This window comes from Myxine glutinosa, chromosome 8 (assembly GCF_964187855.1).
Source record: "Myxine glutinosa chromosome 8, kmMyxGlut1.1, whole genome shotgun sequence".
Taxonomy (NCBI): Eukaryota; Metazoa; Chordata; class Myxini; order Myxiniformes; family Myxinidae; genus Myxine; species Myxine glutinosa.
This window is the reverse complement of record NC_136268.1, coordinates 118370070-118393830: the sequence shown is the minus strand read 5'-3', so window position 1 is coordinate 118393830 and position 23761 is coordinate 118370070. Positions and strand designations below refer to the sequence as shown.

Genomic DNA, 23761 nt, shown 5'->3' with positions numbered 1-23761 from the left:
AAGGCAGCCAGGAAGGCTGCAAAGAAAGAGGTAGCAAAGGCGCAGGAGGCATGTAGGAAAATGTTCGGAGAACGCTTGGATTCGGAAGAGGATCAGAAAGCAGTATTCAGGATTGCAAAGCAGATAGCGAAAGAGAGGTGTGATGTGATGGGGGTGAGTTGCTTGAAGGATGAAGTGGGACAAATCGTTGTCGACCCAGATGGAATTAAAGGAAGATGGAAAGGATATATGGAAATGCTGTTGAATACAGAGAATGAATGGGATGGCAACATAGAGAGTAACCCAGTTTTAGGACCGGCAGAGAAGATAACTGAGAAGGAAGTTGAGGAAGCGATAAAAGCAATGAAGGGTAGAAAAGCGGGAGGGCCGACGGGAGTTGTGGGAGATACGTTGAAGGCAGCAGGAAGTTGGGGTGTGAAGAGAATGACAGAGATCTGTAATCTGGTGGTGAAAGAAGGCTGCATTCCAGTGGATTGGGAACTGAGTACCCTCGTCCCTCTATACAAGGGGAAAGGTGATCCTCTGGAGTGTGGCTCGTACCGAGCGATAAAGTTATTGGAGCATGGAATGAAGGTATTGGAAAGGGTGTTGGAGAGGAGGATAAGGAAGAAAGTGAAGATCGACAAAATGCAGTTTGGATTCATGCCAGGAAGAGGAACGACAGACGCGCTTTTCATTGTGAGGCAGTTGCAGGAGAAATACATGGAGAAGAGGAAGAAGTTGTTTCTTGGGTTTGTTGATCTGGAGAAAGCATTCGATCGGGTTCCACGCAAAGTATTGACATGGGCATTGAGGAAGTTAGGAGTGGAGGAATGGTTGATCAGAGTAGTGATGGCAATGTACAAAAGAGCGTGCACAGCTGTAAGGACGAAGGACGAAGGACGGGAACAGTGGTGAGTTTGAGGTGAAGGTGGGAGTGCATCAGGTGTCAGTACTAAGTCCACTACTATTTGTAGCTGTGATGGAGGTGCTGGCTCAGAACGTAAAGGAGGGTTTACCGTGGGAGTTGTTGTATGCAGATGATCTGGTGTTGATTGCGGAAAGTATGGATGGACTGAAGGAAAAGATGAACACGTGGAAGGAATGTATGGAGACAAAAGGTCTGAAGGTGAATATCGGAAAGACGAAGGTGATGGCAAGTGGTAAAGCATGTGGTGAGGTGGAAAGAACTGGGAAGTGGCCCTGTGCTGTGTGTAGGAAGGGTGTCGGAGTGAACTCCATTCAGTGTACAATGTGCGCTGAGTGGGTTCATCAAAAATGTAGTGGTCTGAGAGGGTCATTAACCAGTGTGGCAGCTACATTCAAATGTAAGGTGTGCACAGAGGGAGCTGCAGATGGAGGAAATGTTGAGTTGGATCTTGGAGACGGCGTGAAGCTGGAAGGTGTGAAAACATTTTGCTACCTCGGAGACATGCTGAATGGAGAAGGTGGATCAGACTCGGCAACGGTTGCTCGAGTGAGATGTGCATGGAAGAAGTTTCGGGAATTTAGTGGCGTGCTGATGATGAGGGGAGTGTCGTTGAAGCTGAAGGGAAAGGTGTATGCTGCATGTGTGAGAAGTGTTATGATTTATGGGAGCGAGACATGGGTAATGAACGTAGAGTAGCAACGAAGGTTGGAAAGGGTGGAAATGCGAATGGTTCGACGGATGTGCGGAGTATCGTTGAGAGAGAGGAAGACAAATGATGAATTGCGAAAGATGATGGGAATAGAGCCTGTGATTGATGCTGTGAAGACGAACAGGTTGAGATGGTTTGGTCATGTGTTGAGGAAGGATGAAAGTGACTGGTTGAGAAGAGTGATGGAAATGAATGTAGAAGGAAGTAGAAGACGGGGAAGACCGAGAAAGACTTGGCTAAAGATGGTGGAAGAAGAAATGCGGGCAAGGGGGTGAACAAGGAGAGATGCAGAAAATAGGGCAAAATGGAGAAGATTGTCATGGGGACCGCAAGGCTAACCCCCGCTCTAGCAGGGAAAATGGCCTTTAAAATGCATGTTGTTGTTGTTGTTGTTGTTGTTAGTGTATTACATGGCATTATATAATTATGTAGTCTTTAAAAAACAAGTACAAACAGTTTTAATTAAAACAAAAGCCGCGTCGATGTTACACAATGCCTAGATGCAGCTGTGCCTATAACGTCGATGTTATAGGCACAGGACATTCCTATTGATTCGATTACTTGATGTTATTTTTGTGCAAAGTGAAAATATATCTCGGCAATTTCCCGTGTGTGGCGACGAATTTTTAATATATCTCAGCCTTTTCCCGTCTTATTTCAGGCGGTGTATGACTGACCATGCCGCGATTTAAAAAATATATATCTCGGCAATTTCCCGTGTGTGGCGACACGTGAACGAAGCTCCGCTCCTCTCTCCACATTATTGTGACGACGTATAAATTAAATATTTCATCGTGACGATTGTCATCAAATGGACGAATTTTTAATATATCTCGGCATTTTCCCGTCTGTTATTTCGGGCGGTGTATGACTGACCATGCCACGATTTAAACAAAATATATATATCTCGGCATTTTCCCGTCTCTTATTTCGGGCGGTGTATGACTGACCATGCCGCGATTTAAAAAATATATATCTCAATGGACTTGAAGTTACAGGCCTTTGAGAATTCATTTCGTTCTATAAAGGGCAACTTTCATCGGATTTTCTTCCCGTTTTTTTTTCAACCGAGTCTAAAACTATGTTAGCGACTGTGAAAAATGAAATGATATATCGAATTTGATTTGAAATAAAACTGTGTGAGAGAGGAAGACACCACGGGCCTACAAAACAGGCCTCAAATAGACAGGTCCATGCCAGGCAGAAATGGCGCCGTTTTCCAGTCAAGGTTTTCTCAGTGGATTTATATACTTTTGATCATACTCTGTCGAATAAGCTTGTGGGCCACCCTGAAATTTGCCTCAAATCCAAGATGGCGGCCAAAAATCCAAAATGGCCACCAGAATAGCTAAAATAGTATTTCTGAGAGTTGCTTTTACCCATAGATGATTTTTTTTCAACTGATTGTGGCCTATTATGATAAAGAAAGATAACTCAGTCATAACTCAGCCATAAAAATTAACAATCGGTACTTTATTAACAAAATGGCCGCCGGGCAACTTCCGTATTACGGAAACTGCTATAACTTCAGTTCTGAGTGTGATATGATTATAATTTTGGTGTCCAGTCATATGTTTTTGGGGTCAAGGAATCCATATTTGTACTTTTTATTTCAGTGAAATATATATTACAATACATTTTGATTCAATTTCTTGGTTTCCATTTCAGATTCCTTGAATCCGGATGCAAAGAAATGATTCCATGAATGCGGACGCAAAGAAATGATTCCATGAATCCTGGCTTAGCAGATACAGTGAATCCTCATAAAATTACTACATAAAGACAAAACTTTTTTGGCACAGGAGAAAAGGGTTGCACAATGGCATCCACGCCGATTTTGAGTTTAGCAAGGGGCGACAAACCGTTGTGCTGCCTCTGTAATGAAACTATTAAGGACGTTGAGTCAGCTTATAATATGACTGAGGAGGGATTGCAGTCTATTCAAGAATTAGCGGGAAGATGGGTTAAAGTTGACAAGAGTCTGTGTACTCAGGCACCATATGCTGAATTTCAATCAGCCGCTGTGAGACTATCTAGTGCAGGCCATGATGTCAAGATTCATGAGAACTGTAGAATCACATTTCGGAACAGAATTGCCCGAAAGGAAGCCCAGTCTCGCAAACTTCCCGTTTCCAGTTCAGAGAATATTCATGAGTCGAATGAACCAGTTGCTGCTCCCGCGTATAGGATACGCAGGGGGTCACTTGAGAAAAAGCAAATCTGTTTCGTGTGCAACGTGGATACGAAAGATGACAGTAAACCGTACAATAGTGGTGGTCTTGGTAGATGCTCCGAGAAGAATGCTGTCAGTAAAGTAGAACGTTCAAAGGACATGAAAATCAAAGATGAAGGAGATAAGTTCCATGATGCAGCGAAGCGACTCGATGTTATTCTGAGTGGAGCATCATATGACATGTTTGCAGTTGATGTGTACTATCATAAAAGTTGTTATGACAATTTTACCTATGCATATGATAGAAAGTTGCTGTCAGCGGATGCAGCAGAGAAGGATAGATTAGCTACCGAGGTTATGGACAGCTTTTTCAAACTGTTTCACCGCATGGTAGTCAAGGATCAAAAGGCGTATTTCCTGAGAGAATTGATTGAGGACATAAAGGAGATCAGTGAAGACAATGAACTTGAGGACCCTCCGATTTCAAAAACCTGCATGTTGAAAAAACGACTGACTGAGAAATTTGGTGACGCCATCGACTTCCACTTGTTTGGGAACCGGCTAGTTGTCCATTCCACTGCGGTCAATCCGATATCGTATTCTGCGGCTACAATTGAAGGAAATGGTCTACGTGAATCTGATTTGACAATAGCATTTTCAAAGCTGATTCGTCGTAAACTTTCACAGAGGTATGATATCAAATGGCCCCTTGAACCAGATGAGCTGTTTGATCTACTCGATAGTCACAGACCTCTTCACTGTATCTTCAATGCCATTTCTTGGTCAATCAATCCCAGGAGATCTACAAACGCATTTGGGTATGCTACGGCTACAAGCAACGCTGAAGCGGAGAAAATTTCAGCTATAACTCAGAGCTGGGAAAAAATGGTCAAAGGTGAGCGATCACCATTAGGAACTGCTTTGAGTTTGACCATACATAGAATCACTGGTAGCAAAGAGGCAACTACTCTCTTGAATCGATGTGGCGTTGGAATACCATACACAGATGTCCGTGACTTGAACAATAATTGGGCAAAGTCCATCAGCATGGAGCACAAGAAGATGCTACCTCCAGGTGACTGGCGAGCCCTTTTCTACGATCCATGGGGACTTGATCACTGAGACCACAATCAACAGAGAGGTTAAAGTCCGGGGTGGTCCAATGCAAGGCGGTTACAGTACCAGCAAGCAGACAACAGATGCGTTCATAAAAACGAGTCACTTAATGGCAAAGCTCAGAGGAAGATTGAAGGAAAGGTTGCATATCCTGACCTCTTCAACTCACAAGGAAACAACAATAGGGGCACGGAGGCAGCATGACAACATGGTTCGCAACCTAGTCATCCAATTGGATAAGTACTTTGACCCTTTTCTGATTGGTTCTGCGCGTCACATGAAAACTGGAGTGGAAATTAACCAAGGTATTGTCAGTGGATTGTTGTCATCAACCGAAGCAGGAGAGAAACAATTCCAAGACTTTGTTAACCTTAGACTCAAGGCTACTGGAGAAGGCAGAATGAACATTTTTGACAGGATTGTGAATCTCAAGATCAATACGGGCATGGAGAAGGTCAAGAAAAATCCAAAGGCAGTGAACGTTCTCAAGGAGGATCGACAAGCATTTGGTGTGTTGGTAGGAAAGGCAACTACCCCTGAAGAGGCACATTCACACCCCCTGACAACTATTCCACTTGCCCTTGCCACACCAGAACGAGACATTCGACAAGGTTCTAAAGCAGCGCTGAGGAACTACCTTATTGAGGAATCTTCATCAACTACAGAGGAACCGCCAAATAGAAGCAACTGGCTGATTGACGGAATGGCAGCTGTAAAGTCAATCCCGGCTCAACAGACTTGGGGAGAATACACTGATGCCCTATTGAAATTCTGCATGCCACCAAGCCAGTCAAACCCAAAACAGCTTGGGATCATATTTGATTCCTACTGTACGTCCACTACAAAGGAGTTAACCCAACGACGCCGAGGGATCTCTGGTAGAAGAACCCACATCACAAGCCCCGAGCAGAGTATGCCCAGAGGCAAAGATTGGGACGCATTTCTGCATAATGCTGAAAACAAGACTGAGCTGATTAAATTTATGGTCACTTACTTCAAAAGTGATTCAGTCAGATCGAAACTCAGAATTCCACTCACCGTGACAGAGGAACAGAATACATGGTTGATCACGCAAACTAAGTTTGAACAACTTGAATCCTGCAACCATCATGAGGCTGACACCAGGCTTGTTCTTCATGCAAGCAAGTGCGAAGGTCCGGTTGTGATTAAGGCTTCAGATACAGATGTACTGATCCTCTTGAGCTATGCCTATTCTGTCTGCAAACCACCACAAGACTGGTTCATGAAGATTGACCATCGGTACGTCAGTGTCAAGAAACTAACGACTCATTTTGGAGATGAAGTGTGTCAAACTCTCCCAGCATATCATAGCATTACTGGATGTGACACGACATCATTCCCATTTCGCATCGGCAAAATCAAGCCATTGAAGAAGATGCTGAAACAAGAGAAATCCCATCTACTCTCTCAGCTGGGCAGATCAAATCAATCTTTTCAAGATGCTACCAGTGCTAAATGCTTCTTCAGAACCTGCATGTATTCTGGAAGTGAACAAGAAAGCTTTGTTGAAACAAGGATCCGAACGTACAACACTCAAAAGGTGAAATCTAGTTCCAGCATCCTTCCAGACGAGAGTAGCACCAATGAACACCTCAAGAGGAGTGACCTTCAGGCATGGGTGTGGTACCAGTGTCTCAAGCAAAACATTGAGTATCCTTCTATCACTGACAGAGGATGGGAAAATACAGATGATGGTATCAGGCCAATATGGTTTACCTGCCCGCAACTCCCTCCAAGCCTCTCCAAGAAAAAGAGCAAGAAAAGACAAATTCAAAGTAAGTATACTAAAAATATATCATTACTTTGATCATTGCTTTTCGTTCCTGTCATAAAGTTCCTCCAATGTATTCCCACTGGCAGTGCATTCATCCAGATTAAATGTGTAACCTTCCACTTACAGGTCTCGCGGAGTATGATGCAGATTTAGAAGATGCAGTAGAAGAGAGAAGCCAGCCTTCAAGGAAGAAGAGACACAGGAATACAAGCAGAAAACATGTACAAGACAGTGAAGTTCACTGTAGAGAAAGAGAAAAGCAAGGTAGATAAGTCCAAAATGCAATCGTAATTTTGTTATTTTTATATGATTTACTGTTTTGAATCCCGACTATATCCATTCACATTTTTTATAGGTATCGGTGGGGCAGAAGAAAGAGCAGAAGAATCTGAAGTTGATGAAGAGTACCAAGGAGATGGGGAAAATTCGGAGAGCACCATGGAACAACTTTCTTCGGATACCTGTGGACTTTATTCAGACTTTCAGAGTGAAGAGAGTGATCTTGATCTTGATCTTAGTAACTGAGGATTATGTGCCTTTTGAACAACATATTTTTCCCAAAGCATAACCAAAGCCGGGGATCATATTGAATGGGAATTCAGATACATTTTATAAACCTGTGTAGTTTGGTAGACGAAGCAAAACTGACTAGGAGCCGTTCAGCGGCAGCCATCTTGGATTTATTGTTCATCCATGATTTAGGGGATGATCTATTGAGCTAGTGTCATGATAAACCAACTAAATGGATAACCAGACTTTGGAAACCAAGAAATTGAATCAAAATGTATTGTAATATATATTATGGAGCACAAGACATGACTGAATCTGCCACATCGGTGGCCAGTATTGGCAGCCATCTTAGATTTCTTTATGAACCAATGATTTCACTGAAATAAAAAGTACAAATATGGATTCCTTGACCCCAAAAACATATGACTGGACACCAAAATTATAATCATATCACACTCGGAACTGAAGTTATAGCAGTTTCCGTAATACGGAAGTTGCCCGGCGGCCATTTTGTTAATAAAGTACCGATTGTTAATTTTTATGGCTGAGTTATGACTGAGTTATCTTTCTTTATCATAATAGGCCACAATCAGTTGAAAAAAAATCATCTATGGGTAAAAGCAACTCTCAGAAATACTATTTTAGCTATTCTGGTGGCCATTTTGGATTTTTGGCCGCCATCTTGGATTTGAGGCAAATTTCAGGGTGGCCCACAAGCTTATTCGACAGAGTATGATCAAAAGTATATAAATCCACTGAGAAAACCTTGACTGGAAAACGGCGCCATTTCTGCCTGGCATGGACCTGTCTAAAAGCTATGCGAGTTAATAAAATGGTGGATATTTGTTTATATGAAGCCTCTCCCAGAATGGGTGGAGCTATGGTTCCCAGAATGGGTGGAGCTTTGAGGTTTTGTCTTCTCTGCAAGAACAAGAAGAAGAACAACAGCAGAGGGCACTCTATGACCAGCGTCTGCGACGCGGCTAAAAAAAAAAAATTGAAATTCGACTAAAAATAACTGTGTATGAGTTTTCTGAAAATCGTCACACCTCCCTGACGGACCGTGTATATATATATTGTTGCGGTTTTTAGAACCCTCCACTTTGTAAATATTTGTAATATTCCCTTATAAATAATCCCTTGTAAATATTCCCATTTTTGGTAAAGGTCAAAGGTCGCACCCTAGTTAGGCCACGAGCAACACGTAGGACACCATAGATTCTTCTTTAGTTATCTCATTAGTATGTGTTCTAGTTAAGGCTCTGTTCCCAATAGTTGAATCTGCATTGCATTAATCAAATAACCTAGGCCCCTTCAATTACCCCCAATCTCTCTCTCTCTCTCTCTCTCCAAAGTGCCAGTTGCACCTACAGACGGGGCTTGTCCTTCCCAATGCTCACGTGATCTTATTAGCAGCGTTCGCTGCATTGTGCCGTCGTCGCTGCCTTAGCACTGGCTCCAAACGCCATTGAACACTAGGTCGGCTCAAGGAAAGAAGGGACGGAGCCACGGGAAGAGGTGTGGCCTCGTCCACGAGCCGTCGAGGGTGGAGCCAGTGAGCCCTCGCTGACCAACCAGGGCTGAGGTGACCTCGTGAGTGGGCGTAGCCCTATGAAGGCGGCTTGATTTCAACGCGCGATATAAGCGCGAGCGCCAAGCCCATGGACGGACTGCGCGAGGGGAGGTGATTGTGAACGGACTGCGCGAGGGGAGGTCATTGTGAACGAACTGCGCGGGGAGCGCTCGATTGATTGTCACTGCATTGAGCGATCTCCGCGAGGGTACCCTCTGAGACGAACGTTGGGCGAGAGAGAGTTGGCACGAAGATTATATACGCAGCATCCCAGTCCCTCGCATAATTATAAGGTCCGGTCGCGCGCCAACGACACACGAAGCTGCCTGCCATTCTTCGCGGCGGATCCGGAGCCTGGACCGGACCCCGGTGAAAAAATAAGTGTTTAAGGATTGCCCTGTGTATCTGCTTCTTCCTCTTCCTGTACAGTCTCACCTTTCATTTCTTCCTTGGTTTTGGTTTTGTACATAATTAATAAACCTGTGTTCTTCCTTCTTATTCTTTTGGGTTTCCTCTCATCCGGTCGCTTTAGTGATTTCTCCATTGATATACGTGGCACGATTTGGCCAACGCTCAGGATCGGGTTAGTTTTATTGCTAACGGCTCGTGCTTCGGATTGCTAAACCGCTCGGCAATCTTCCATCTTGTCCGTGGCTCGAGCAGAAGTATCGCCCTGCTTTGCGGAGAGGTTGGCAAAGGTATCTGGGAACCCGTTGACCAGTCACCCTGGTCAACCTCAACCCCGCAAAGGAGCGCGATATCTTCTAGGACCTGGACGGCCAGCTTAATAGACGAGGGGATTAAACCCCCCTCGGTAAGGGGAGCGCCGTAACCCGAGATCCGCAACAATATACAGTGAAACCTTGACTTACGAGTGCACCAACTTATGAGTTTTCCGAGATACGAGCCGTCGCTCGGGCGGTTTCTTGCTTTGAGATGCGAGCTTACGCCACCCGCCACCAGGTGGGTTCCGGTCACGTGGTTATCTTGCCGTGCAAGCATATCTGCCGTATATCGCTGCTGTTTTGTTTTCGCATGTTGGTTATTTTGGAGCTTACGCCACCCGCCACCAGGTGGGTTCCGGTCACGTGGTTATCTTGCCGTGCAAGCATCTCTGCCGTATATAGCTGCTGCTTTGTTTTCGCATTTTGGTTATTTTGGAAATTTTCTTAGTTTTAACCATGGGTCCTAAGTAATTGAGTGCCAAGGGCAGTACTGAGAAGAAGAAGAGGATGATGTGCTTGGATATAAAACACGCAATCGTCGAAAAACATGAGCGAGGTGTGCGTGTTGTCGACTTGGTGAGGCAGATGTGAAGGCAGCTGAAGATTTTATTATAACTTTTGCCGAACTGATAGAAGCCGAACGATACATCCCCCAGCAAATCTTCAACTGTGACGAGACAGGGCTCTTCTGGAAAAAGATGCCGAGGAGGACGTATATAACGGCAGAGGAGAAGAGCATGCCAGGCCACAACTTGTTCAGAGTGCCGGCGATAGCTCACCTTCTCTTTGTGGAAGACACGGTGAGATCCTTAACATCCAACAACTAATGGGACGCAAACGGGGCGCCCAGTTTAGCGGTACACACATTGGTGAATCACCCTGCCTGTGAAACACCGACATGACAGGTTATAGCTGGGTCGGGATTCAAACCCAGGCTGGACAGTTTAGAGTCAAGTGTGCGTACCTCCAGTCCAGGCCATCCTGCCAACTTGTATGCTGCATACAGGTGAAATATAAAGCGCGAGATATTTTTATATATACTGCATATTTAAAAAAAAATTGGTGTGGTTTTTGGCGGGCTGGAACGGACTAATAGCATTTCAATGCATTTTAATGGGGAAATTTAATTTTAGAAACGAGCAAATTGAGTTACGAGCTCGGTCACAGAACGAATTAAACTCGTAAGTCAAGGTTTCACTGTATATATATATATATATATTGTTGCGGATCTCAGAGTATGGCGCTCCCCTTACCGAGGGGGGGTTAATCCCCTCGTCTATTAAGCTGGCCGTCCGAGTCCTTAGAAGATATCGCGCTCCTTCCGTTCGGAAGCAGGGTGATACTCCTGCCCGAGCCAAGGACAAGATGGAATATTGCCGAGCGGTTTAGCAATCCGAAGCCCGAGCCGTTAGCGGCAGCCCAAACCCGATTATAGCGGTTCTTATATCATGCCACCGGTATTCAATTGGGAAAAGACTAAAGCGACCGGATGAGAGGAAAACCCAAAGAATAAGAAGGAACACAGATTTTATTATACAACACTCAAGAGGAAACGAAAGGCAGCAAGAATATACAAAAGAAGGAAATAGAAGGACATAGGGCAAGCTTAGACAGTCTTATATTATCACACGCCCAGGACAGTACAAACGGACTTTCACGAAAGGATGGAATGGCAGGGCTGGTGGGAAGGAAGAGAAGGGTCTGGGCAGGTGGTAGGTAGGCGTCGATGGTAGGCGGGCAGGTGGTAGGTAGGCGTCGATGGTAGGCTCCGACCTCGCGCTCCGGGTGTTCACTCGTACCGCGGAAACGAGCGGCCGGCAGCTTCGCGTGGCGTTTAACGTGAGCGGACAATTATATCGCGGGGGGGAAGACTGGGATGCGGCGTACGTAATACATTGACCTATCCTTCGGCCAGTTGTGCGCCTCCAATGGTCCGTGACAATGGCAAGCAGGGACTCCTTCACCACTCTCGGGTCTTCCGCGTCTGCCGTCCTCTCCCGTATCACTCATCTCCCTAAGTAGTCCCACGCGGCCGCTTATATTGGCCGATCGCGTATTAAGCTGCTTGCCTTTTTGGATACGCCCATCGGTGAGCTGCCTCAGCCCTGATTGGTCGTGAGGGCTCACCGGTCCGCCCCTTGATGGTGCGTTGGTGGGCCACACCTCATTCCTGGCGCTCCTCCCCATTCTTCTCCAACTCTGCCACGTGGCTTATGGCGGCTTGCGGGATAGAAGACCACTCGCACTGATGTTGAAAGGAACTTTGGGGCCTACTCTTATTTAATTAATACAACGCAGATTCAACTATTGGAAACAGATCCTTAACTAGAACACATACTAATGAAATAACTAAAGATCCTATGGTGTTCTACGTGTTGCAATATGACCTAACTAGGGTGCGACCTTTGACCTTTACACAAAAATGGGAATATTTACAGGGGATTATTTATAAGGGATTATTACAAATATTTACAAAGTGGAGGGTTCTAAAAACTGCAACAATATGTGTATATATATATATATATATATATATATATATATATACATATATATATATATATATATATATATATATATATATTTATGTGTGTGTATGCACGTGTGAAATAAGCTGCAGTGTTCCTTTCCTGGCAGCAATCAGCTCATCTGCAATCCAATCAAGACATACTGTGCAGACGTCTCAGCCACATTATTCCCATTTATATTTTGCATGTTTTTTTTTGGTTTTTTTTCCTGCAGTTGACGACAGCGCAATTCTTGACAGCCAATTCAGCGACTTCTACTTCCCTCCACCACCTGGGTTTGAGAAGATAATGTTTGAACAACAGATTTTTTAAAAGCTAAATCGTTAAACATCGATGTGGACGACTAATTCTCAGAATGAGAAGGGAACGGAGGGTTGACAGATTGTTAAACCCTGTGTTCTGTTGGAGTAAGCAATGTAGTTTGTCGTAATTATTTTGGACACTAAAGAGGCACAAATTTTACATACAAAACGAGTCCTTTAGAGTCCAGTGTGTTCTTTAATTTCACCAAAGCAATGAACAGCCTTTTTGTATGTAGAAATACTTAACATGTAGCCGTGACTCTGCGTACACCCCCCCACCCCCCCCCCCCACCCATGACCAACAATTCAAAAGTTCAGTATCTGAATAAATTGTGTTAATGTAAGGCACAATGATGTCCCCTCCTGGTTGTGGAGGAGTGAAATTCTCCTTGGAGAGGGCGTGGTTACTATGAAATGGACAGATTATTTATATGGTTAGAAGGTAAAGAATGTTTCTTTTTTTCGGTAATTTTGAGGCAGTATTGCGGTTTTTTGGGGTATGGAACAGGATCTAGCAGGGCAGGTTACCCTTTCACCTAACGTCATTAATGAGCCAGCTGGAGTTTTATTCACTCAGATTGTGGTACTTCTCACAAGTGAGCCGGGTTTCCAGAAATGTAATCAAATCCTGAATACTGCTACATGTAGCTGATTGAGGCCATAACAGTCCAGTATTTCAGAACAATCCTATGGTTGGGGTCAGCTTATAGCACTAACTGATTTAGTCATGTGGTTTGAATTGTGTTTATGAACTTTGTGTGCAGTATTTCGATATGGATAATAAAAATCAACTACTGAAACCCTCATGTGAAAAGGACTACCATGATATTAAAATATGCAACGTGTGGTATCTGTCTGACTGTGATACTTATCCAATCTCAACCAAACTTGCCAGGGGAGATAGAGGGTCCAAACGACGACGGTTGTAGCAACCTTATACCCCTCCCTCGCCTCTGACGTCATCAGTGGTCCTTGCCAACGGCGCTCCTTTCACCAATCAGCGGGTAGCTTCTTGCTCCGCCCTGACCAATCATGAGTCCCTTCTTACCCTGGCCTTCCCGTTGGTCAACTCCCGCCCAATAGCGAGTTGCTTCTTGCTCCGCCCTGGCTAATCACGGCTCCTCGGGGCATCTTCGGCCTGCCTGTCTTCCGTGGCGATGTTGCTGTTGCATCCAAATGGCCATGCTCAGAACTGGCTTCTGGTTGGTTTTTTGGTTATTTAGTGCAATAAATGGGCATTTCCTCCCTAGTGTCTATGGTGCAGTGCCAAAAGAGCCAAAGGATAAATCACATCGGGTAAGACTTGAGGGATAATTTATCCTTTTGCCCTAAGCTAGTTAACATGCCCCGCCCCCTCATGACAGGGACAAAGATACACCTTACTCCGACATTCAGCTAAACAGAACTTATTACATGGCGATGGTTCTTACCCAACATCCGGAGCATGATACCTACACAAATCTACCTGACTCTACATATCACTACCCCCACAAACATAACAGTATTATTACCTTTTTAAACAGTTGCTACTGTTGTTTAGCACTAAACTGCAATAGATTTGGAGGAAACTCTACGTCCTGAAGGCATTCTATGCTTATCGCCTCCCCCACAGACTAACGGATCAGAGCCATCTCAACATGCTAGGCCTCTAGGTAGGCTGCATTGATCTTTAGCGAATAAAGCAGCTTAAATGAGTATCTATGAATCGTGTATCCCATTGCCTATCCGATTTTTTTTTTCCAGCCATCAGACTACATGTGAGCTGCATATGGATTGCTTGCAACTTATATCATGAGGCTTTGTATGTGATTTCTCCCGGCCATGACCAAGTGTGAGGTGCACTACGGCCCAATTGTGACCTTTATTTGATGCATAACCCCATTCCTAACGGTCTCTCGCATTGTTTAATACTCACCTGAGGGAAACTGAGAAGCTTGGACTTGCTTACATATGGGAGGTGTATAGGCTGGTTTACATACTTACAGAAGTAAAAAAATATTTTAACTAGTTATCCAGTTCCATGAAGTCGTGCTTGACTTCTGGTGACATTCATGATCAGATTTCTCAAAACATCCCTATCCTGCACTACTTTCCAAAGCTCATAGACAGCTTGGTTGCAGCCTTTTCCTCATCCATGAGGCACATACAAGGTCGGCCTCTTCCTCTTCTTCCCTCAACCATACCCAAGCATGTTTGACTTCTCTTAGACTTTCATTTTCTGCATGCATGACCAAAGTATTGTCGCGTTGGCGGGTACTGCTGTCAACATGGCCGTCTGCAGCAGTGGACTCAGTGGTCCAAGGATGTGCTGAGGATTGGGAGGCTTTCCAAATTATTGACTTGTCTGCTCTCCGAGTAAAAAAAATCCGATGTTTCCGCTTTGGTATGGAAGTAGTGGTGTGCACACCAGGAATGAGGGATACTGAGACCACGAGTACTTTAAGAAATAGGGGAATATAATTTGTGGAAAAATAACAAGCAAAGAAATAAAACAATCGCAAATGTGCAATAAGTAATAAAATAGAATGCCTTGAGCTCACAGCACACTCACCACACTACTGAGCAAAGACAATACCTGTTCAAAGACAAAGACAAACAAAGATGTTCTGCTTTCTCAACAATGGATGGAGGTCCTCAATGCCAAACAGGAAATTAGAGCAGTCTCCCTTGACATATCACGTGCCTTCGATACGGTCTGGCACCCCGCTCTGCTCACCAAACTCTCCTCTTTTGGTATCAATGGAAATCTCCACGCATGGCTGGCGGACTTCCTCTCTAGTCGTAGTCAACGTGTGGCCCTGAATGGGTTTCTCTCATCTCCTCTTCCTGTTCAGGCTGGAGTTCCACAAGGCAGTGTTCTGGGCCCTGTGCTTTTTCTGGTCTTCATCAATGATCTCTCTGACTCTCTTGAAAATCCTCTGTATCTCTTTGCTGATGACTCTACTCTCTGTCGCTCCATTCTTCATCCCTCAGATCGGCAGTCTGCTGCCTCCTCACTCTCTGCAGACCTGGACAAAATCACAGACTGGGCAAACAAGTGGAACATGTCTTTCAATCCTGACAAATCTCACACTCTTACGATGTCTCTCCGAAAGGACCGACTGGACAACCCTCCCATCCACTTTCTGAATAATCCTCTCCAAGAAGTTCTGTCACTCAAGCTTTTGGGTCTCACTATCTGCCATGATCTTTCCTGGGAAAACCACATTTCAAATCTGGCCTCCAAAGCCAGTCGCCGACTGGGCATCCTCCGTCGTGCAAAGTCCTTCCTTGGCACACCTGAGCTCCTCACCACATACAAGGCCGTCATCCGCAGCTCAATGGAATACTGCTCTCCCCTCTGGGCTGGTGCTCCTGCCTCACACCTAGCTCGTCTTCACGCTGTTGAAACCAAAGCATTCAGAATCATTGGAATCTCCCGCGATGAAGCTAACTCCAAGGGCCTCTCACTCACTCACTGCAGGCAGGTTGGTGGTCTTTCCATCTTCTACCGACTCCTCTCTGGCCTTGCCCCCCCAGCTCTCTCTGGGCTCTGTCCCGCAAATATTCCTACAGGTCGCACAAGATCTGCCTGCAACCCTCTTATGGTCAAACTGCCAAAATCAAGACTCTCTGCTCACCTTCACTCCTTCATTCCTCTCTTCTCCCACCTCTGGAACAAACTCCCTCACTCTCTTCAATCCCACTCCACCCTCCAGGTCTTTAAAACTGCTGTTCACCACCATCTCTTATCTTCCCCCAACCAAAACCTTGATCTTTTCTACCCCCGCTAATTTCACCCACATTCCACTTTTTTGAAATACCAACTTCTGTCCTGGAAGTCCTTGGTGTCCTTGGTGTCCTTGTGTTTTATACTTCTCCCTCCACCCCCCCCCCCCTCCCCCTTCCCACGCCTCCTCCCCCCAAGCCCTCTCCCTTCCACACATCTCCCTGCTCTCAAATGTTGTTTGTGTGCTTCCCCTTCTCTCCCCATCTTGTTTTCCGCTCCCTCTTTGTGTGTTTTGTTTGTCTGGTTGATTTGTTTGTGAAGTAAATGTTAGCTCTTTCACGAGCCTCGATTCAGTATAAAAAATAAATAAATAAATTTAAAAAAACCTGTCCCAATCTCAGTGTCGTTTGGCCGTCTCCTGCACTAGTGCACAATGTCTGCAAAAAACTGTGCTGCCGGCTTTTCCCGATGTCGAATTAAAGTTTTAACGACACCACGGTGTAGAAAAGACATTGCCGAGGAGAACGAGTGGTCACATCGCATCAACCTGTATGACTTTAGAGGACCTTGTTTAGAGGCCTTGTTTGGACCACCGTTTTCACTTCGCACCCTTTGCTTTGCCAACACGACTTTCGCACCCAATTTAGTATAAGCATCGGTGGTGACCATAGGCAGGTCCTACTCACCATCAGCCTCACCTCACCCAACGTATTTTTTTTTCTTGTGCACATATTCAAGAGGACACCTGTAGCTCAACTCGTATGTTGAATTTTACATTGATACAACCTTCAAAATCCAAGAAATATCCTCTTGGGATTCTTACTCTCAACAATTTTGTGTTCAACGGTATATATTATTGTAATGTTTTCCCCAATTTTCTTATATTTAAGTTTTAACGACAATGGTGTGGAGGGGACGTTGTGCAGAAGAGCAAATTGTCATAACCTGTATGACTTGAAATAAAGAAGATGCAGTGTCTAGGATGTTCAGCACAACAACATTAATTAGAAAATCTGAAGAAATTAACGGATAACTCCGCGTCCACAAAATTTAGAAAATGAGCTGGAAGTAGCCAGAGGTAGATCCTAGGCACATCAAAAAATCCGAAGCACCATCAACCTCACCCACACTCAAGAGGACATGCAAGTCAGTTCACATGTTGAATTTCACATTCATGAACCCTTCAAAGTTTGAAACAGCTTGAAGATTTGAAAAAATAAAAAGATTCGTAAAACCATTAACAAAATTATGCTTTCTTTAAATAGCAGCTTTCTGCAATTCCACCAATTTAAGAGACGTCTTCAAGATCATGTTTAAAAATACCAATGTGAGAATTCAAGACTTCATTTGATAAAACGAAGATGGCTTTGTACATTTTTCATGCGGCAAACTGGCTCCATGCAACTCGAGATGTTGGCCCAAATCGAGGGGGTAATTAAACGTCTGACGTTCAAATGAAGGTTGCAGGGACTCTGAACATTTTATAACCGTTTATCTTGCTGCGGTATTAATGGCACAACGAACTACTGGTTGAATTCCAGATACCAGAAATCCCATCTCCATATGACACAGGGCTATCGTTCTCTCCAATACAGTATTATTGTCACCATCATCAAAATTTGTCTAATTTTTATCTCTTAGTCTTATCCACCCTTTAATCCAGAAATAAATTACATCCCTGAACATTCAAACTTGTTATTGATGATGGCCAATGGACCTGAACCTTGATTCCTACAGAGCCACAGCAACCTTGACGTTGATCACATCAATTGAAGAGCTCTTTTAATGGACAATTCCAGCATCAAGCTCCAACATTTTAGAAGATGGCATCCTAATTGGCAGTATATGGGCCATGGCAGGATGGCTTAAAAGTACACACACTCGCCTCTAAGCTGTCCAGTCCGTGTTCGATTCACGACCCAGCTGTAAACTGTCATTCTGGTGTTTCACAGGCAGGGTGATTCATCAATGTTCCTGTTGGGAGTTCCGGTTCCTTCCAGCCAGATTCCTCAAAGATAAGTATTCCTGGTGGTTTTGTCAAGTTTTTGCTGATTATTTTGCTGTTTCTGTGTGCATTATAATCCACTTTTTCCTCTTCAAGAAAAGTTTGTCAAATCAATCCTTTAACCGTACCCACACATTTTATTTATTTGGCTGCTGAATCTAGTTTAAAATGGCCTGAATGAACCTACGATGCGGAGCACCCCAAATCCGCCTCTTTCAATCCCCAACTTCTTTCCTGAAATTCCTAGTGGTGAAATTCCTAGTAGTGTTCATTTGCTTCATACCATGTACCTCTCCCTCCTCCCCAGTCCTCCCCCTTCCACAGATCTCCTGATGTCCCTGTTCCCTACTGTTGTGCTTCCCTCTCTCTCTCCCCCTCTTGTCCTGGTCCCTTTATAATATTGTTATGTTTATGGGGGTAGGTGAAAGGATACCTTGGGGAAGGTAGCACAAGATAGGAAGTAGCATGGACTGTGGATGCATAGGAGAAATGTTGATGTACTTAAGTGGGGAAAGTGTAGCATAAGGTTGTTTATGTGTACAACACATGGGGGTTGGTGTTGTGCTAATTTTCGGTAGGGATTAAGGTTACTTTTCCCCAGTAGGTGATTTTCGCTCTAATTTTCCCTTACGTTTTGCTGTAAAAACACCTCCTTTAAACAACCGCCGACAAAAGCCAAGCCTAGCCGATTGGACTAAGCCCTGCCTCTAAAGGACCTAATAGGAAACAGGCCATGCTCCTGAGGGACATGATTAGCCCAGAGGTTGTGGGTGGGGTGAACTGGGAGGGACGTCCAGTGATTGGCTCTCGGGAGGAGGAGCGTGTCTCTCGATCCTGGCTTGTTGGACAAGAAGCTGGCCATTTTGTTCTCTTGGAGGAGACCGTTTTGTGCAGCAATCGCAGGGAGCTTGGGAGTGCTGGGTCACCAGGGAGCTGGGGGCCGCACTGTCTTTCCCAAGAGGAGGAGGAAAAAAAAAACCTCGGGGGACCAAAAATAAAGAGGGCCGTCTTCATGACAACTTGCCTCATGACACTTGGCACCATCTTGTGTGCTTCCCGAGTGGGAGGCTTTGAGCCTCGTCACCACCACTCTCCTCAAAAAGGGCCATTTGAGGCCAGAGTTAAGTGCTGGAACTAAAAAGGAAACATTTCATTTTTATTATCTTTCCCCATGTCTGTTTTTGTGTCTGATAGAGGATCCTCAAAGTAGGAATTTCAATTAGTTTACCTCAACATTTATTTTGTCTTACCTTATTTTGTTATTAAATCGTTTGATTATCAATTCATTGTGTTTACTCGTTTGTGGTTTCAGAATAAACCCGTGTTTCGGTAAACATCTCGCCATTCCCACGCGTGTAAAAATACCAACAAAACTTTGGCTGCCGCTTCGGGAGTAAAAACGTTCAGCTATTTGTCATCCAGCGGTCTTAATCACTGGCAACAGGACAATATGTTCTATGTGTTAGCTGGTATATGAGCCTCGACCAAGTACACAAAGAAAAAAAAGAAAAAAAAAAATCTGGGATGGATGTTAAACGGTCCCTGCTGGGTTGGTGGACAACTAATATCCCAGTGTCCTTCAGAGTAGGTGAGCTATCGCTGGCACCATGAACAAATTCAAGCCCTAACTAGTCAAACGTCAGGCCTGGCCAGCCGGTTTGTGAAGGCTGGGTATGAGTTCCAAAATCAAATGCTCTACAATCTATATAATATATTGTAGTTTTCACAAATCCGTAGTACTAGTCTGGATAAACATTGTGGGCCTGTTTCTCAAAATACAATTGCAAGCACAAGTTTGCATTCCTTATGTTCATGGAGCAATTTTCCAAAAGCCAGGCAGGTTTTGCAGGACAGAGGAGCACATCATGCAGAACCTGCAAAGCAAAATGCTGGAATTGGTCTTCCTTGATACTGTGGAGTAATGGTTGGAAGTGCAATGCTGCATGTCATTCCAAACCTGGACCATCTGCGGCACCTACTTCAAGATTACAACGAAATAGTTGCCATAATGGGGCAGCCTGAAGTCCAAGATGTTCTCAGGTAGCCAAATCCAAACAATCTCACCTTTCTTCCATCGTTCTCAACTTTTGGAATCCAATGTTTGAGAATTACTCCTATTTATAAGGCTGATGCTTTGTATAGGTTTATTCAATTTGCTCAAGAAAAACCAAACATTGAAAATAATGGCTTAAAGTATCCCAGACATTCATGTCCTGATGTCCTTCAACACTAAACCCTTGGCATTGCCCCTGCAGAAGACAGCTGTTGTGAGAAGTGGCTATGACTTTTCAGCACAGCATATTATTATTTTTGAAAGGAAGTAAGTGATTTTTCTCTCCGTCCCTCAGCTCTTTTAGTTTGGTTTGTTCCTTTTGTTTCATCTCCACTTTCCCCTTCCCGCTGTTTCAGCTTGTTCACACCCACGTCGTTCTCCACGCCCCTTATCTCTCTCACTCCGCTAGTGGTGCAAACACCTTTCCATTCTACACAAATTCTTCCACTGCCTCGATCGTTAATACAAAATAAATAAATAATTGAAGTAAGTAAATAATGACTAAAGGCTCTTCGGAAAACCCTGAGACAACGACCATCACCAAAGCATCCATTTGAAAAACGAATGAGAATTTCCCAGCCCAATGCACATCGGCCTGCAAGTCAGAAAGTTAATGCCAGAGCAAGGGAATCGAGTTTGAACGAAAATATACAAAGTTGGCCGCGTGCACCGATGTCAGACTGACGATGCCGCATACACTATACAGGTGATGAACACCGTGCAAGATGCTCACAACACCCACTCGGCCCGTTCAATATGCTCGTAGTGCTTTCACCCCCAGGCTGGCAAATGATCAAAACACCGCCAACGTTAGATGCAATGGAGTGCGAGTCTTCATCTACTCACGCCAAGTAGACTAAACCTTGCAACAGGGTCGTAACTCTCCCGCAATGATTTTATTCAATAGATACGGTGTCCCAGGAATTGTTTACAAATACTGAATAAAACCATCACAAGGAAAAAAACAAAAACCCAAATAACCAATTCCAATGCAAGTGTGCTCCGATGGAATGGCCGAAAGTAGAGGTGGGGGGGGGGGGGGAATAAGTTGAGGGACAATCGACTTATGGCTGTTTTTAATAACAATTTACATGGGTATCGACAAAAACAGCTCTAAGCAATCCTTCAAAAAAAAAAAAATGTTACCACAGTCTGGTTTCGCTTCCTTCCCAAAAAACAATGTAACAGTATGTTCAACTTCGTCGACCTGCCGTCTTATTACGAAAGGAAATATTTACGATGTGAAAAGGCACCCAAAAAAGAAGAAAAACGAAAACGAACTCATCTTCTACCAAATGGGCCACGAGCCACCTTAAGAATTTAGTACAAAAGACAAAGCATTTGCAAATATATTACTGGCCAAAACGACGGGTTCTAAAATGGAATCGTACTCAATTACGCACCTTTGATCTCAATTTTTTTAAATCTTTTTTTTTTCTTTTAGGAGCAATAAAAGAAACATTTCCGATACTTTTTTTTCTATACAAGAACTTGCGCCTTGTTTCTGGGAAAATCCCTTAAAGTGGCTCAGAGGATGGGGAAGAAGAGGAGGAGGAGGAGGAAGACGACGAGGATGACGATTCCCCTACACACGAATCATGTCATGATGCGATTTGCAGACGGTAGGCAAAGCTAGCTGGCGACACTGGCTTCGGGTTCTCCAGCACATTAGCGGTTCGTTACCTACGAAGAACACCTATGCTACACTCGTGACCGCTTAACACCCGAGCGTGGCGCAAATCAAAGATCCAGATTCACGTGAAGGATTGTGACGCCCCAACAAAGGAAGGCGTCCGTGGTTCGGTTTGTCAAATTAGTTCGCTTGTATTGTTCCTTATACGCGTTCGCTCAATCCCCGGCCTAAACTGCATAGAAAAAAAAAATTAAACAAATCGGGAGCCAGGACGGGCACCTCAGTATGAGCCGAACAAATTGCTCAAAAGAATGCCAGGTCCAAAACCACAAAACACTTGTCCTAATTAAATCACAGTTTTAGCCTGTCCGCATACAGACGGTAATTTACAATACGGAAGGCGTGTTTGAAATGAATTTTCACTTCCGCAAACGTGAAAACTTCAACCTGTTTGCAGGTATTTGGCCCGTGCTCCGAAGCTCGAGACATGTGGCTTCCACAAGAGCCGACCATAAATACAGTAATGTTCACCACATTTCTCTCCCCCTAAGTGATCAGGCTCTTGAATTTTAAATTTCTCGTCCTGTTTGCAACATCGAGAGTCATGCAGTAAAAAAAAAAAATTTCATTTTTGAAAAAGTCGCATTTCAGAATACTGGAACCCATTCTTCATGTCCAATTGAACGCGTCCACACTACTAACCCCGCAGCCCTACCCTCCCGCCCCTTTCCCCGAAAAATGTAAACGAAACCAAAGAGCACGCAGAAGCACAAGCTTGCAAAAATAAGCACCTTTGCTGCAGAGAAAGGCCCGAACAAAGTCCGTCCTAACCAACGTCCCCAAATCTAGAGGTTCTCCCAGCTATGAACAGAGCAATGAAGCCGAGAGCGATGAGCGCAGCTGAGGAGAGCCAGAAGGATGCTTTGAAGCAGGTCAACAGATACAAGTGGAGAGCTTAAAATTCAGATTTGGAAAATTGATGCAAGACACCCAACCCCACACGCCCTCCGCCCCTCCCCGCATTTTGATACAAGCCCCCCCCACCCCCCTCCATCTTCCTAAACTTATCAATCGCTTGTCAACTGAAGAAAATTGGATTCCACGGCAACTGCGTGGCAAAGTTGCAAACACATTTCAGCTACCTCTTCACCCACCCACCCTGCTCAAAAATAAAATAAAATCAGAATAAGGATTATTACCAAGAGCTGGGATTAACGTAAAATTGGCCAGAATCAGGCGACAGGATTTAAAATTAATAATAATAGTTAGAGGTAAAACAATAACAAAAAAAAAAAAAAAAAAAACACCCGCTACCAGCTCAAAGTCAAAGAGTTCCAAATCGCTCCACATGGATGCGGTAAATGGGACAAGGGGATTCAAGGAAAACAACAAGGAGGTGGGGAGGTTGGATTCAAAGGAGCCAACAGGAGTTACATATTCTGCATTTCCTCAAAACTTCCAATAAAAGTAAAGTCAAGGGAACAAAGGAAGGACGGGCCAGACAAATCAACAGCAGAGGAAGAAACGCGTCAAAATGCTCTGAGCAGCAAATCACATCAAAATCTTTCAGTTTGTTCCAGCCATCTTATCCAACCAATCCTCTCCACCAATCCACCCATCCCCCACCCACTAAAAAAAAAAAATGAAAACCCAGAGGAGAAGATCAACTCAAGAGAATGCAGCAAAAGCCACTGGCAATTTTTTTTTGATTTTTTCTTTTTTGGGATTTGACTGCCCGAGCCACTCGGACCGGGCCGAGCCGGACGGAGCATAATTGCTTATGTAGTGAATTTCACATCCATGCAGCAAATCGGTCGAGTTTGCTTTGTTTCATTTAGCGCGAAGCCTCGAATCTGCAAGTTTAACCACACATCCTGGGACATCAGAACTTGAAGCCCTCCGTAGGAATATTTGATGATGGGTCGAAGGTGTACGTTCCAGACTGGGAGCTTTCGGGCAACAGTGTGGCCTCTTCGTCAATCTGCGGAGCAGAATCAAGGGCAATAGTCACGTGGGCTAATCG

The 23761-nt window shown here is 44.4% G+C and overlaps 3 protein-coding genes across 4 annotated transcripts in view; 2 read left to right on the top strand and 1 right to left on the bottom strand.

Annotated features, from left to right (window-relative positions):
* The window catches only part of SPRYD7 (SPRY domain containing 7), a 35173-nt gene extending 21987 nt beyond the window's left edge, over nt 1-13186 (top strand). The window contains exon 5 of one of the 2 annotated variants that reach the window (XM_068125204.2): nt 12251-13186. In XM_068125204.2, the coding sequence (XP_067981305.1) occupies nt 12251-12348 (98 nt within the window). In that variant the 3' untranslated portion in view covers nt 12349-13186. Of the gene's footprint in view, nt 1-12145 lie in introns of both variants that reach the window. The other variant, XM_068125203.2, reaches the window with a different exon arrangement.
* On the top strand, nt 3288-7753 carry LOC144893326 (uncharacterized). Its single transcript, XM_078783710.1, has 3 exons — nt 3288-6704; nt 6830-6967; nt 7059-7753. Exons 1-3 carry the CDS (start codon nt 4955-4957, stop codon nt 7226-7228), a joined length of 2058 nt encoding a protein of 685 aa, XP_078639836.1. The 5' UTR covers nt 3288-4954; the 3' UTR covers nt 7229-7753.
* Nucleotides 13187-20979: 7793 nt separating the features above from the next.
* KPNA3 (karyopherin subunit alpha 3) overlaps nt 20980-23761 on the bottom strand; it is a 75904-nt gene continuing 73122 nt past the window's right edge. The window contains exon 17 of the mRNA XM_068125205.2: nt 20980-23719. Coding sequence (XP_067981306.2) covers nt 23621-23719 — 99 coding nt within the window. The 3' untranslated portion in view covers nt 20980-23620. The remainder of the gene's footprint in view (nt 23720-23761) is intronic.